The 14820-nt window shown below is 36.9% G+C and overlaps 1 protein-coding gene across 4 annotated transcripts in view; it reads left to right on the forward strand.

The window, feature by feature from the left end:
* Positions 1 to 14820, forward strand: part of dpy19l1l (dpy-19-like 1, like (H. sapiens)) — an 88518-nt gene that overhangs the window by 45779 nt on the left and 27919 nt on the right. For all 4 annotated transcript variants that reach the window (XM_072571008.1, XM_072571009.1, XM_072571010.1 and 1 more), the window contains 2 exons: positions 171 to 272; positions 2918 to 2989. In XM_072571008.1, the coding sequence (XP_072427109.1) occupies positions 171 to 272; positions 2918 to 2989 (174 nt within the window). The remainder of the gene's footprint in view (positions 1 to 170; positions 273 to 2917; positions 2990 to 14820) is intronic.

Consider the following 14820-nt stretch of genomic DNA (forward strand, 5'->3'; position numbering starts at 1 on the left):
TGAAGTGTAGTTTCTTTTCAGGTCACTTGATATCTGTATTGTTTTTCTATTTGTTTCCCACATCAGTTCATTCTAAGCTTTAATTTTATGTTGTGGTCAGTTTCAAAACTGATGTACTGTTGCCATGTGCTAATGAAATGTTCTAGCTATATGTTTCCTTTTGCTTCCAGGCGCACATAAGTAATCTACTGAAATCTAAGTTCACCAACTACAAGGATTTTGACACGCTGATGTACACATGTGCTGTGGAGTTTGATTTCATGGAAATTGAGGTAATCTTTTAACAATGTAAAATATATTGAAATGAACATTGGGGTATTAATCTTCAGTGAACAGAGTAGAAATTGTAATCAGATCCCTATTGTATTTATATACTATGGATATTGGTGAACAAAGCATCCCAAGAAGCTGGTGAAAGAATGGGTTTTAAAGACGTCCTGTGAGTGACCTTTTATATCCACTCTCAGCTACAGTGACCTCATGCTAGAAGTCATATGTATCTATTCCCTGTATCACAACTCTCTAAGTTAGCACTATGGAGATCCAGCCCTGCTATTCCTGGACCCATCACAAAAATTAAAGATTTTTAAACTTTTGCAAAGATTCCCCTACTTACTGATTTTCAGACCCACATTGACAAGACCTAATTTTTGTTTCTGACCTAACAAGAATTAATGATTTATTACAAGTAATTATACTCTGGTTATAGTTATTACCCATCAGTGTATAACTCTAATAATTAAAACTCTAATCCACAACGTGCACTGACATAGGTAGAAAAAAATCCATGTATTATGGGTGAAGGAAGAACTGAGAAAACAGTTTAGTGGTTGTTCACAGAATCTGTTGAGGTGGTTCTTGTGCTGATCAAAATGCTATTTCTTAGTCTTGATTTTTCAGGTTTGCAAATGATTGATTATAGAAGATGACTTATCAATTAAAAGTGGCAGCTTAAAGCCCCTGCTGAAGGAAAGAGAATCTGATTTTCCTCCAGCTTAAAGTGCCTTTTATTGCAGAGAACGGAGAGAGCTCCTAATCTGGTGGTTGTTGAGGCTTCTTCCTGTATCTTGTTCACAGCTTTAAGCTGCTATGCTATCTGAGAACCAATCATATAATTATTGGGACACAGAAGATCTTTTGTGTTGATTTGTGGACTGGTGACCAGTTACCATCTGCTACTTGTCAACCAGAGCTCCATTTGTACATGACCTATCAGCTCCAATTTGTCCAGACCACTACTGTGGCCCACAGCTATACAAACCATGTTCACAATGCGTATTGGGTTAATGCTTTCAAACCTTGCTTTGCAATTCCTGGTTTTCAAGACATGATATTTACTTTAGCAGCAGTTCTATCAACTCTCTGTAGTAGTGATGTCAGGCTAAGAGGCAAGGAATCCAGTACATGCTGCTGAAAATGCACTGTTTTTACTTCAGTACTCAGCAGGCAATACATCCACTTTATGGAGCAATGTCATCGGCGATGCAAATTGATCACTGGAATAACTTATTGGTATAAAGGAAAATACCGTAAAGTATGTTAAACAAAATTTAAATCTGCAGTTTTTTGGAGCATGTCACCCTGGAACCTACTTTTTATTTTTGAGGTGTTTTCATGAAATGCTTAATGTATTGGTATAAGATTCCTCTATCAACAGGGGATTAGCCTATTGAATGTACAGAAAGGATGGTTTGACACCAGTTTGACATTCAGTCTCCATTTATTTTACTGATGCAAAGGGTCATCACTCCAGTCAGCATGTAACTTTTTAAATATCTGCTCTGCTATTCTTTTGAATGTGCTATGCTTCATTCACTGTGCTTAGTGGTAGTTAAATTTTCTCACCTATCTTCTGATTCACATAAGAAAAAGAGTAGGATAAGGAACTGATGTGGTTTGGTGTGTGTACCTTGATCTTCCCACTGCAAATGTCTTGGTTAGTTTATTATCCAAGTACCTTTCCTTTGGAAATAACCTCAATCTCTGCCCCTGAAAATGTATACTCTATGCTCAGCCATTTCTGGTCTCTTCTGTTTACTGAGAAATTGTATTACTGACCGTAAATGCAAGATAAGAGTTGCTATGTAATAAGTGGATTGAGTATAAAAAGAAAATGACAACAAAGTATGTTTTGTTGTCTGAAGGAATATCAATCATTTTACAACCATAGATTCAATCTCAGAAACTCACATACAATAGGCAATGTAGAATACCAACAATGAACAGTAATTTAAATGTATGACATGGGTATATTCTCATACCTGCAATTTGGACATAGAGGTGCCTGGAAGTTGAGTAACAATTGCATGTTGAAACTTAAGCTCCTATTCCACTTCAATTGTGATTTGGAGTGTTTTGGTTTTTGCTATTTCAGTTTGGGTTAGGTTGTTAATCCTCTTTGCATGATGGCTACTCTGTTCTGAAAATTGGGTTCTTGTGCAACATGAGACGAAAATACATAATGTGATACTCTCAAGGTTAATAAGACTTTAAGGGTCTTCTGTGCCTCCCAGTTTGACCGATGTGCCTAAGCTATAGGTATGATTGATCCTCTGAAGCTGTGATCTAGCTCTAATCACTAAGCTCACTCAGGCTTTCTGAGTAATTGAATGAGCTAACAATTTCAAGTTGTTAATTTATATTCTGACCAGTGATACCTGAAACAGTCTCAAATGTAATTGGGTTTAAAAGTTAGTTAATGATATTTGCCCTGTCTTTTTTTAAAAATCTTGTATGAATTAATTGGGAAGGGTCTATGCTGTAAATGTCTCTGGTTAATTCTTTAAGTCTGACTTGCTGGTGAGTGAGGCTGCCTGCTGCAGTGCTAGCTCCTGAACATAACCTGGCTTTTCATAACTGGTTAACTTAGCAGAAAGTAGTAGTTCTGTTAATCTGTCTTTTTATTTCTTGTTTTTAGACACCTCTGAGATACACCAAAACCTTATTACTTCCAGTGACTGTCTGCATTTTTTCTGTTATAGCTTCAAGGGTAAGTCCTGTCATTTTTGTTTTGTATTTTGGCTGATTGTGAGCTATGCTACCATAATCAAAACAAAACTCCATATGAACGATTCAGTTGTTGGTGATATTCTAATTATAAAATATTCTTAAATCATGAGGCAGTATATGTAATAACTTTCTTTTGAAGTGGGCCTGAAATAAATGATTGAAGAAAATTATTTTTAAAATACATCTTAAGATAAATAATTTTCATTAATTACATAGGTTGTGTCACTGAATTATAACTAAAATGATTCCTTAACTTGCTTTATTTCTGAATCTTTTAACAATTATTTGTCAAACCCAATTTACATGTTTATGCAACACAGTCAAGGACATGACTACATCAGGTAAATTATTACCTCCTTCCCATTGCCTGGTTGGAACAGGAGCATCACTGAGCAGCCTACTGTCCCAAGGTATTAGCAGATACAGTATAGATTATTGAAGGTTATCAACAACGGATGAATGATGAGCTGTAGAAATCAGTCTAACATAATGGTCAGAGGTTCACTGTTTCAACAAGTACCTTTTTTTTAAATGCAGTTACACACAAATCTTCAATAAATGCACTATCACTTGCGAACTCTCTCACGCAATAATTACTGTTAACTGCAGCACAAAAGCAGAATAGATTGGGCCATTGTGGTGGTTTTATGTGAATAATGTATCAGCCTTCAGTGTGAACTGTCCGTTCAATCCTGTTCTCCAGTCAACAATTTTGTTGTCCTACTTTATACTTTCAGGGAAATTTGTTTTAATCATTGATCAGTTTTATTTACTTTTCTGAGACTAGCAAACATTACTGATCTGCTGGATGTACCCTCACAACACTGGAACTACTGTAACAAGTGACCATACTGCATAATGAGTTGAATTTCATCTTTTTTTTTTGTTTCCATTTCTGTTCATAAATAAAAATAATGCTCACCATAGTCCCCTGCAACACTGACAAATTTTCCTTCAGTAGACTGAATAGATTGATGGTGTCTTCCCATGAGAATTTCTTTTAGCTGATCAAAGAGAACCAATATGAATTGTTTTAGGTTATGCTTAACCAACCTGATTGAAGTTTTGAAGAAGTGACTAAAGTATTGGACAGAGAAATCCCTATGGAAACTTTATATAGACTTTAAGATGTTACTTCATATGGTCTTCCATAAAAGATTGTTGGCTAAGATTGAAGTTCATTGAATTAAAGATCTATTTGGGAATTTGGCTGGGTACCAAGTGGTTGAGTAAGTGTAATGACAATGAGTTACTTTAATTAGCAGTATATGACTAGTGATGTCCCACCTTCATCTGTTTAAATCTGAAATGATTTGTTGATAGTTTATGTTATTGGGTAGAAAACCACATATCCAAGACTCTTGGTAGTTTAGAACTTGAGTATTGCTGAAAAAGAGAGATGTGCTGTTGAAGCTTTTCATCTTGCACTCTTCAGGACAGAACTGCAAAAATGCCAAATCACAAAGGGAAGAACCATTTGTACAGGATGAGAAGAGGGTGCTGATTAGTTGACAGGTAAACTCTGGTAGGGGTCTTGCCATGGAGAATGCACCAGGGAGCAATTAACTGCTTTTGAAAGCGTGGCAGTTAACTAAACAAGGATGTAAAAGATGATCTCAAATTGAAAAAAACACTATAAATCTGCAAATATTAGTGGCAAATCAGGAGATTGGCAAAGAATGACTAAAATGATAAAAAGGGTTATGAAAGAAAGCTAGTAATACAAAACAGATAGTAGGAGTTTCTACAAGCCTTTGAAAGGGAAAAGAGTAACTAAATCTGGTGTTGGTCATCTATGGGGAGTTGGGTAATGACAAAAGGAAACGAGAGAGGCTTATTTTGTCTGCTTTCACGGTAGAAGAATTCAAAAACTCAAAGTCAAGAAGTGATGGTCAGGGATGAACTTAATATATTTAACACCAGAAAAAAGATGCTAGTGAAGCAATTGGGCCTAAAGGTTGACAAGTTCCCAAGATGGCCTACAGTAAAGGGTCATAAAATGAGTAGAGTGCTTAGTCATTAAGTGCATTCAGGTCTGGTAGATGGAAGAAGAAACTGAGAAAATATGGGCCAAATGCAGGTAAATGAGGCTAATTTAGCTCAGGAAACCAGGACTGCTTCCATGCTGTATGACTGTAAATGGCAGTACAGATAGTAGATGCATTACTTATAATCATGTAAAGTTCTTTAGATTATGGAAGGGTCCCAGCAGATTGGAAAATATTAAATAGTCAGATAGAGTCGACATAGCTTTATTAAAGGAAAAGTGTCTTCTAACTAATTAATCGGGCTTTTTGGTAAAGTAACATCCTCGTTGGATATTGGTGTTTCAGTAGATATGGTGTACTGGGATTTTGCAAAAGGCATTTGATATGGTTGCTGTCCAAGATATAAGCATGTGATTTAAGTGGAGCAGACTAACATGGCAAAATAATTGGTGAACTATCAGAAAGCAGATACTAAGAATAAATCAATCTATTTCAGGTTGGTAAGCTCTAATCAGTCGAATATCACTGGGATTTGTGCTGGATTCTCAGCTATTTCCAATCTAATCCAATGTAAGGACCAAATAATATTGTGGCAAAATGACAAAGTTGAATATAATAGTAAGTCGTCTGCAAATAAATGTAGGTAGATCAAATGAGTGGTCAAAAAGTTGGTAGATGGGGTATAATGGGATAAATGTGAACTTATTCATTTTCAGAGGAAGAATAAAAAAGTAGTATACTAGTTAAATGAAGAGCGGTTATAGGACTCTATTGTACTGTGGGATCTAGAGGTCCAGGTCAATGTTCTCTTGAAAGCTGTGTGATGCACTGCCACTGGGATTTTCAAAGCATACTGATGTACAGGCTTCTGCCTAAAGAAACTACTGTGGTGTGTAGACTTCAGAGGTCCTCTGTGGGGGAAAAAAAATTGCGAAAGGGATTGTTGTCCTGGTACATCAGTCACAGGAAGTAAGTATGGCAAATAGTTAAGAAGGCAAATAGAATATTGTAACTGCAAGGGGAATGGAGTAGGGAGATTTTATTGCAGCCATGCAGGCCTTTGAGATACCATCTGTAGTAGTATGCATAGTTCTGGTCTCCCTATTTGAAATAAAATAAAATAAATTGCTTTAGAACCAGTTCAGGAAAAGTGCACTGAGGAAGAATAGAGAAGCAGTATGCAAGTTAAATGAGAGTGTTACAGGACTCTATTGTCCTGAGGGATATGGGGTCGTGGTTAACGTTCTCTCTGTGTGTAATGCTGCTGCTGAGGACATGATAGACTGATCTTATGAAAAAAGAATAAGCAAGTTTAGCTCATATCTGTTGGTGTTTAGAAGTCAGTGGTGATGTTATTGAAGCTTGTAATATCTTGAGTCTGATAGAATGGATCCATTCTATGTTTCCTCATGGGAGAGACTAAAACTGGTGGACAATTTAAGAGTAATAGTCCCCTTTTAATACATAGAAGAGGAAAATTATTTTCTTGTAACGGGTTGTAAAAGTGTGAAATGTTCTTTCCTAGAAAGCATGGAGGCTGGGTCCTGAAATTGTTTCAAGGCGAAGTTAGATTTTTGATGGACCACTGTGTTAGTTGTTATGGGATTCAGATAGGAAATTGGAGCTGAGACCACAACCAGTATAAATCTTATTAAATTCGTCAAGGCTTTTCCATGGGGCTGGCACTAAGGAATGACTGTCCCCCACTTTTTTTTCTTGATTGAAAAATCTGCAATATATGCATTTTCTATTTACAAAGGATAGGACCCTGCATGTAAGTATATGTAACTTTTGGCACAGATAGGTGCACGACCTTGTAAACTCAATTAATCATCTTAAATTGGTTGTTTGTGTAATTCAAGATTATTTAATAAGTATTGTCTGATCATGAAATCACATTTTAATGTTGAGTACTGTCTTCTGTGCATGGCAAGCATTAGTTGCATGGCTATGGTTAGAACGCTGCCTATGATGTATAGTTAAAAGGACTTACTATTTAATAAAATCTGCTAGTCTTTGGTATATATGGCCTACATATTTGGCATCACACTAGCACTGAAATTCATATACCACCTGCTGATTGTTAGGCAGGTTTTCTTGGCTTGATGACAGAATCCTGTAATTAGAGAATACCATATGCTGCTGTTATATATTTGCAGTGCGAAACTTCTCTGGTTGCTCATATTTTCAGACACTTTATGCTTCCAGCTATATTTGAGCAACAAGTAAAGCTAACCTTTTCGAACTGCTACAATGCAACAGCAACCTATTCTCCACAAAAGGATGCTGCTGTCAAGCTTAATGTTTCCTGTCTACCATACTGAATAGGAATTTATTGAGTTTTAGGGCCATTGTAATGCTGGGTATGGAAGCTGTGCATCCAAGTCACTGCCAGGTTATGTTAAGCAGCACACCCCTTCAGCTGTTCACAACAGGTAGTGTACAGACTGTACCCAATCATCCTATGCTTGCACATCTCTCAAGTGTCTGACCTTCGATGTAATTCTGTGATTGGGCAGCATTTGCTCTAACTTTGGTTCCTGCTATAATTTCTAACACAGTTTCAGTTTGAGCCCATAGAATGGCTCAATTGCATGTGAATATACAAAGTTTTTAACTCAAGTGGGGCCCTGTCTTTTGCAAACCAAGCATGTCTATGCATTGCATCCCTTTCAGCCTTGGTGACACCATTCTCTGGTGCATACCTCCATGGCAATGACTAATCAGTCAAATTGCCTGGTTTGGATTTAAACAAAGCTGCAAGTATTTTTACAGTTTACTGTCCCCTGATGCATCCTCCATGGCATTGCTTCTACCAAGCAGTACCACCTTTTCTTGCAGTATAAGTTGTTATCTTTTGAGATTTGGTTTGTTGTGATTAGGAAAAACAAAAAGATTCGACAATGTCGTTTTTTTTCTCAGAAATATCCAAATCTGATGATGACATTCGGGTGGGCAACATTGTGAGTGGAGGAGATAATCTATAAATTTATGGAAAGATATCATCGCTTAAGTGAATAAACAAGCTAGCAAATAGGTTTCAATGTTGGCAATTCTAGAAATAAAAGAATAGAATAACCCAGAAAGCATTTCTTCAATTATATCATTAATCACTTAAAAATTATAGGAAAAGTAGTCTGAAATATAGAGGATTTATGATAAGAAAGTATCTAATTTATGTTCGAACAGGAGCTAGTTATTTAGCCCCTCAAGCCTGCTCCGCTACTCATTGAGATCATTGCTGACCTGTAACCTAATACCATTTAGGAGATGGTGAGGACTGCAGAGGCTGGAGAGGCAGAGTCGATTTAAAGTATGGTGCTGGAAAAAGGACAGCAGGTCAGGCAGCATCTGAGGAACAAGAGAGAGGACTGACTAACAGTTACGCCCAAAATGTCAACTCTTGCTCCTCAGATGCTGCCTAACCTGCTATGCTTTTTCCAGTGTCACACTGTACCTAAAACCATTTACCCATCTTGGTCCCATATATCTCTTGATAACTTTGGATAATAAAAAATGATCTCTGCTAAACTTTAGAATTTGCAGGTGACCTAGTATCTGTAGCCACTTTGAATTTTAAAAAGAACAAAGCCAAAAACTAAAAGAAGAAAAGCTAGAAACAATGGAGGTCCAAAGAGACTTGGTTGGTCTTTGTACAGTATCACTAAAATGTGTCTCACACAGAAAATCATCAGAACACCTTCTGAAATGTTAATCTTTGTATCCTCAGGACTAAAATGCAAGAAGATAAAAGTCACTCCACAGCTATACAAAACTGTGGTTAGACCATATCAGGAGTATTGCGATCATTTCTGAGCACCATAACTTAGGAAGGTTATATTTGCCTTGGAAGAGAATGTCATGTAGATTTACCTACTCTAGAGTGCAAGTTTTAAATTACAAGGAAAGATTCGTAAGTTAAAGTTGTATTCCATGGAATTTAGATAGTCAAAGGATTTAATTGAAATGTTCAAGTCATTAAGAGAATAGATGGGGATAAATACAAACTCAGCTGTTTGGGAAGTCTCTGATCCGGGTGTATATACCCAGTTTTGTCAGGTGAAATTATGAAATAGTTCTGTATGTGAATGGTAGGTTTGCAACTCTGCCACAAAATGGCAATTGTTAGGAAATAGAAGCTGAAGTAGACCATTTACCTGAACTATCCCCATATTCCTGGACATATTTTAATACTTAAAATATTGAGCAATCTGTCTCTTATAATGACTGAACCTCCACAGGCCTCAGGGTACATAATTCCAAAGATTCACTGCCTTCAGTTTAAAAAAAAAAAATTCCTAAATGACCTGCGTTTTGTTCTAAGACAGTGACCCCTAGTTTTAGACCCCCAGTCAGGGGAAACTATTCTTCCTGCATCTACACTGACTAGTCCTATAGGAATTTTGTGCACTTCACTGGTAGATATATTAATTTTCAAGCTGAAATCGATTAGAGTTTTTGCCCAATTGGGTAGTGGGCAAAAGGTAGATATATGGAGTAAAATTACAGATCAGTCATGATTGTGCTGAAATAATGGAGCAGGTTTGAGGCATTTAATGGCCTCCTTATTTTTGGAGACACTTCAAATTAATTACTTAAATATCCAAGAGTGTTCTTTTATATAATTTTTACATGCTCTTTGATATAATGAAACACATTTACTTGCCAGGATATTCTATATTTATATTTCTACTTTCTAGATTTTTTTTTGTCAAGTACAGCAAGCCTTTTATTAACCAGCACCCGTGCGACCAAAGTGTGCCAGTTGATCACGTATTCCAGATAATCAAGAGGTCCACATAATCGATGTAAAAACATACTAAGTAATAGAAATGTGGTGCAGGAGGTATACACATCACCATTATACTTTTATTTACAGCTTAAATCACTTAAATAATAATGCAGTTTTGCCTTTAGCATTCTCACTTGTAATTCAGCTGACTGATTCCAGTTATATAATTCTTGTCAGTTTTAAAGTGCTGGTCCATAGGTGCTGGTTAAAACAAAGATTGCTGTAATATAAATTTTGAAGTGAAACATAAATGCTCAATTCTGACTATCTGTGTTGTGAAACATAGGGCAGTTGAGCTTATTTCGTAATTGGTGCACATTTTTTTATACTGAATCGGGGTTATAGGCTTCGCTGTCTGAGTAAGCATTGATTGCTCATCCTGAGTTGCTCTGAGACTTGGTAACTGAATAAATGCCATTGTGGCTGTTGTCTTTGTATCTTTTAGATTTGTTTATATACCCTATAGTATCAACAATATCAGTATTTAATTTGTGCAACACATCCTTAACTGGCATCTTCTAAAGGAGTATAACTTCATATATAGTTTAGAGTACTCCTGGCTTGTCTCTGCCTTGTCAAATACATGTTCTGCACCTATACATGCAGAAAACTGTTGATATTGTATTCCAGCTCAGCACTGGAGCTAAACTGGAGCCTTAGCCCAACCAACCACCAGGTATACCTATCTGGTAATAGGAATTCAAATTTTCCTTTCCTTTTTCTTTTAGTTTTGTCACTGGGGTCACTGCTGGCCTAGCTATTATCAGGTATTTAAATGAACACCTTCTTATTTCTTCTGGCTTTGCAATTGTGCAAATGGTTTTACTCTGATGTACAAAGTGCTAATGTTTTCGTATCAGTTATTTCTAATGATTAACCTATTTTGTGAAATCATATAATCTTTTCATCTGAATTTCTCCTCTTGGTGGAGCTAATAATAAATACATTTTCTCAAAAAAAAACAATCCCTGTTCACAAAACACAAAGGACAGGCCAGTCGAAATTTCCTGTTTTATTAAACTGATTTACTCTAACTCAGTATTCAGGATATGCATGGATTGCACAAAACTGGAATGCCGCTACAGCAGATAATAAGAAAGGCAAATAGAACTTGGCATTTATTGCTAAAGGAATAAAGTATAAGAGTAGGGAGATGTTGCCTGTAACTGTACATGCCATTAGTGAGACTGCACCTGGAATGAGTGTACAATGTTTGGGCTCCTTATATGAGGGGGATGTAGATGGATTGGAGACAGTTCAGAAGAGGTTCACCTAGATTGAACCTTGTACAATGGAATAGGATACATTTCGATGGAAAGAGACTAACTTCTTCTCCACTAAGACAGTTTAACTAGCCACTGTATTCCCTGAGAATAGTTGGGAGCTTGGATCCTTGCTTTAAAGAAAAAGGGGTTATCTACCCTTTCAATTAAAAACCCTTAATGTCTGTCATCTGCCCCATGCACTACTTCCACATTCTCAAAAGTGTCCACTTTAAGTCTCCGATTATAGTTAAAGCTACAATCTGATATGTGGCATTTTCCTTCTGGATTTTCATTTCAGACTCATTCTTGCAAACTCCAATATGCCCTAATGGTTTCCCTTTCAATTTCTAGCATTCTGAACAAATTTATTCCATTTTGTTACAATAGGAACATCTTTGCTTCTGACTTTCACTTCCACCCTTGGTACTTGTCTTTCTGATCTGAGGAGACCTTGGGGCATTCCCAACTGTTCAAACTAACCATTCATTACCATGACTATTTTCACTCCCCTATTTCTATCCCTTTTTAAACTTATGAGGATGACAGAAAAATGTTTAGTTTTAATGGCTTAACTCGTACCCTCAGTAGTTATTGCCAATAGTCTAGCAGTTGCAACCCTTTAGTCCTCAACAAGAGTTCTTATTACAGTGAGTTCTTAAATTTCTGTAAGAGAATTACTTCTCTAAGAGCTTCATACATGGTTTCACTTTATGATCTTATCCATGTTACTTTGCTAACTCTTTTTTTTGTTAAAATTCAAAATAACTGCTGCAGGAGAAGTGTAACTGGTTTTCTTGAAGTTTAATCGGAGTATTTTTACTGCAGAGAATAGGCAGCTTCTGGGGAAAACTACTGCACAATGTGTCTGTCGCTCGTTCTCGCTGTAATAATTGTCTGCACATTGCAAGAAACCACAGACACACGAGTTCGTAATGAGTATCAAATTTCTTGAAGTGAAATCATTCAGCCATCCAAGTAAATCCCTCTTTATGAAGTTCATTATTTTTGCATTTTTTAAAAACTCAAGAATAAAAAAGCACAGTCCTTATATTTTGCTAACTTCATGCTACTGTGTTATTTAATAAGCGCTGAGATCTGATTTTGTGTAGGGGGTAAACTTTTGATTTGGCACCTTTATCAAATACATTTTGAAAATCTAAGTACACTCTGTCTATGGTTCCCTTTTTATCAATGTTGTTTGTTATTCCCCAAAAAATGTTGTTAAATTAATTAAACACAATTCCTTTCATTAAACCATGTTGATTCTGCCTGTTTCCATTATAGTTTTCCAAATATCCTGTTTTAATAACTGATTGTAGCAGTTTCTCTATGACAGATGCTATACCAACTGGTCTATAATTTTAAGAATTTCTATTTTCCTCTTTCTTGAATAAAGATATTACATTTGCTATTTTCCAATCATTGGAACACTTCCAGAGTCTAAGGCATTTTGGAAGATTCTGAACAATTGAGGCGGCACAGTGGTTAGCACTGCTGCCTCACAGCGCCGGAGACCTGGGTTCAATTCCCGTCTCAGGCAACTGACTGTGTGGAGTTTGCACGTTCTCCCCGTGTCTGCGTGGGTTTCCTCCGGGTGCTCCGGTTTCCTCCCACAGTCACAAAGATGTGCAGGTCAGGTGAATTGGCCATGCTAAATTGCCCGTAGTGTTAGGTGAGGGATAAATGTATGGGTGGGTTACGCTTCGGCGGGTCGAAGAGCTGTTTCTGTAATGTAATGTAATGTAATCTAATCTAATCTAATTGAGCTTATTCAAAGCTGAAGTATAGCTTTTTGATAGGCGAGGGCGTTGAGGCTTACGGAGGGTAGACAAGAAAGTGGATTTGAGACTGCAACCTGATCAGCCACGATGATTTTAAAGTGTGGATGCTGGAAAGCTAAAACAAAAACAAAGTGCTGGAGAAGCACAGGTCTGGTGGCATCTGTACAGAGAAGCATTGATTTTGTTTTCTCTGTACAGTTGTTGCTTGACAATAGGTGCCGGAGTAGGCCATTCAGCCCTTTGAGCCTGTACCGCCATTCAATATGATCATTGCTGATCATTCCTAATCAGTATCCTCTTCCTGCCTTATCTCCATAACCCTTGATTCCACTATCTTTTGAGAGCTCTATCCAACTCTCTCTTAAATGAATCCAGAGACTGGGCCTCCACTGCCCGCCGGGGCAGAGCATTCCACACAGCCACCACTCTCTGGGTGAAGAAGTTTCTCCTCAGCTCTGTCCTAAATGGTCTACCCCGTATTTTTAACCTGTGTCCTCTGGTTCAGCACTCACCCATCAGCGGAAGCATGTTTCCTGCTGCCAGAGTCTTCTCATGTGTTTCTCCAGCACACACTTTGAGATCTGCCATGATCTTACTGAATGATGGAGCAGTCTTAAATGGCCTATTTCTGCTATTAAGCCAGAGTCCTTAATTACACAGTGACTGTAAAAGATACTAACCGATCATGCCTTGAACCCCGAGTCAGCAATATATCCTTTCAACTGAACAGCGTGATTTTCAAACAATATCTTATAAGTGAATGATGAAGTAATGTGATGGGTTATTTAGTTTAATGAAAATAAATCTCTGAAGTGACTTTATCTACAAATGAATATGCTACTTTTTGAATTGGAGGAAATGATAGGCACTTTAAAATTGGTGCTTGTAACCATTGTTTGGATTGGATCAACTTTTGATTAGTTATTTGTTGTATAAAATGTACACTTTTCTCCCAGAGTCAGAGGTTTTGTATATTTGGAAAGGTGTGATGCACCAGTGCAGTTCGTGTCGGAACATTGTTTAAAATGCTTCAAATCACTTGACATCACACTGCTCAAGGGACTCTGCAATAAATGCAGGCATACAGCTTTAACAATAGAAGGTGTATGTGATAGAATATTATTAAGAATTGATTCCAAATGGACTACCTGTAGGCAACTCCTACAATACTTTACTGTATGAGCGCAAGTAAATGTTGTGCTTAAAGTTTTAAGAATCTTGGTGTCAGTTGCTTTACCAGGATATTTTTGTCTTGGTGTTCTAACCAATATTATTCCTCTGTGTGCATCAATGAAAACAAATCTTCACATCACTGTTGTATCTTGCTGTTTGCAAATTGATTGCCACAATTCCTACATTTCAATAATGACTACCCTTCAGAAGTACTTTGACTACGAAAAACTTTGGAAAATCCTGAGGTCATGAAAGGTCTCTTAGAAATGCAATTTCCCTTGAGTAAAGCTTTGAGAGAAATTTTACGACAAATCATCTTTCTGTAACCATGCGTGGAAATGCCTTTTAAATGTTTCTAAAAGCAGTTAAAAATTATCCTGAACGTGACTTGTAAAGAATAATTACCAACTCAGATCCTCACAGCTGATTTACCACATTTTGGGTCAAATGCGGTGCCCTGTTAAATATCAGAAGATGTTTTATCTAGTTACTAGCAATGGTCTCTATAGATTCTGGCTGCTTCTGACTTTAGCAGTGATACACCATTACTGCTGCAGTCAATAGAGCAACATCCAAAATATTTCAGTAACAAGGCTCATTTGATCAGTCAGGGGGTTCGGTCTCTTACAAAATAAATGTAGGTCAACTTCAATGTGTAAAGAACTCTTCCCTATGTCAATTGTTACCTAAGTTGGAGTTTATTATTACAGTTAAGCTATAACAAGTAAGCAAAGAATATGTATTTGTAAATGAACTAGGAAGAGATGAAACATTTATTTTATAAAGCAGCCTTTTGTGATTTGACTCTCCCT

The sequence above is a fragment of the Chiloscyllium punctatum genome, chromosome 5, assembly GCF_047496795.1.
Source record: "Chiloscyllium punctatum isolate Juve2018m chromosome 5, sChiPun1.3, whole genome shotgun sequence".
NCBI lineage: Eukaryota > Metazoa > Chordata > Chondrichthyes > Orectolobiformes > Hemiscylliidae > Chiloscyllium > Chiloscyllium punctatum.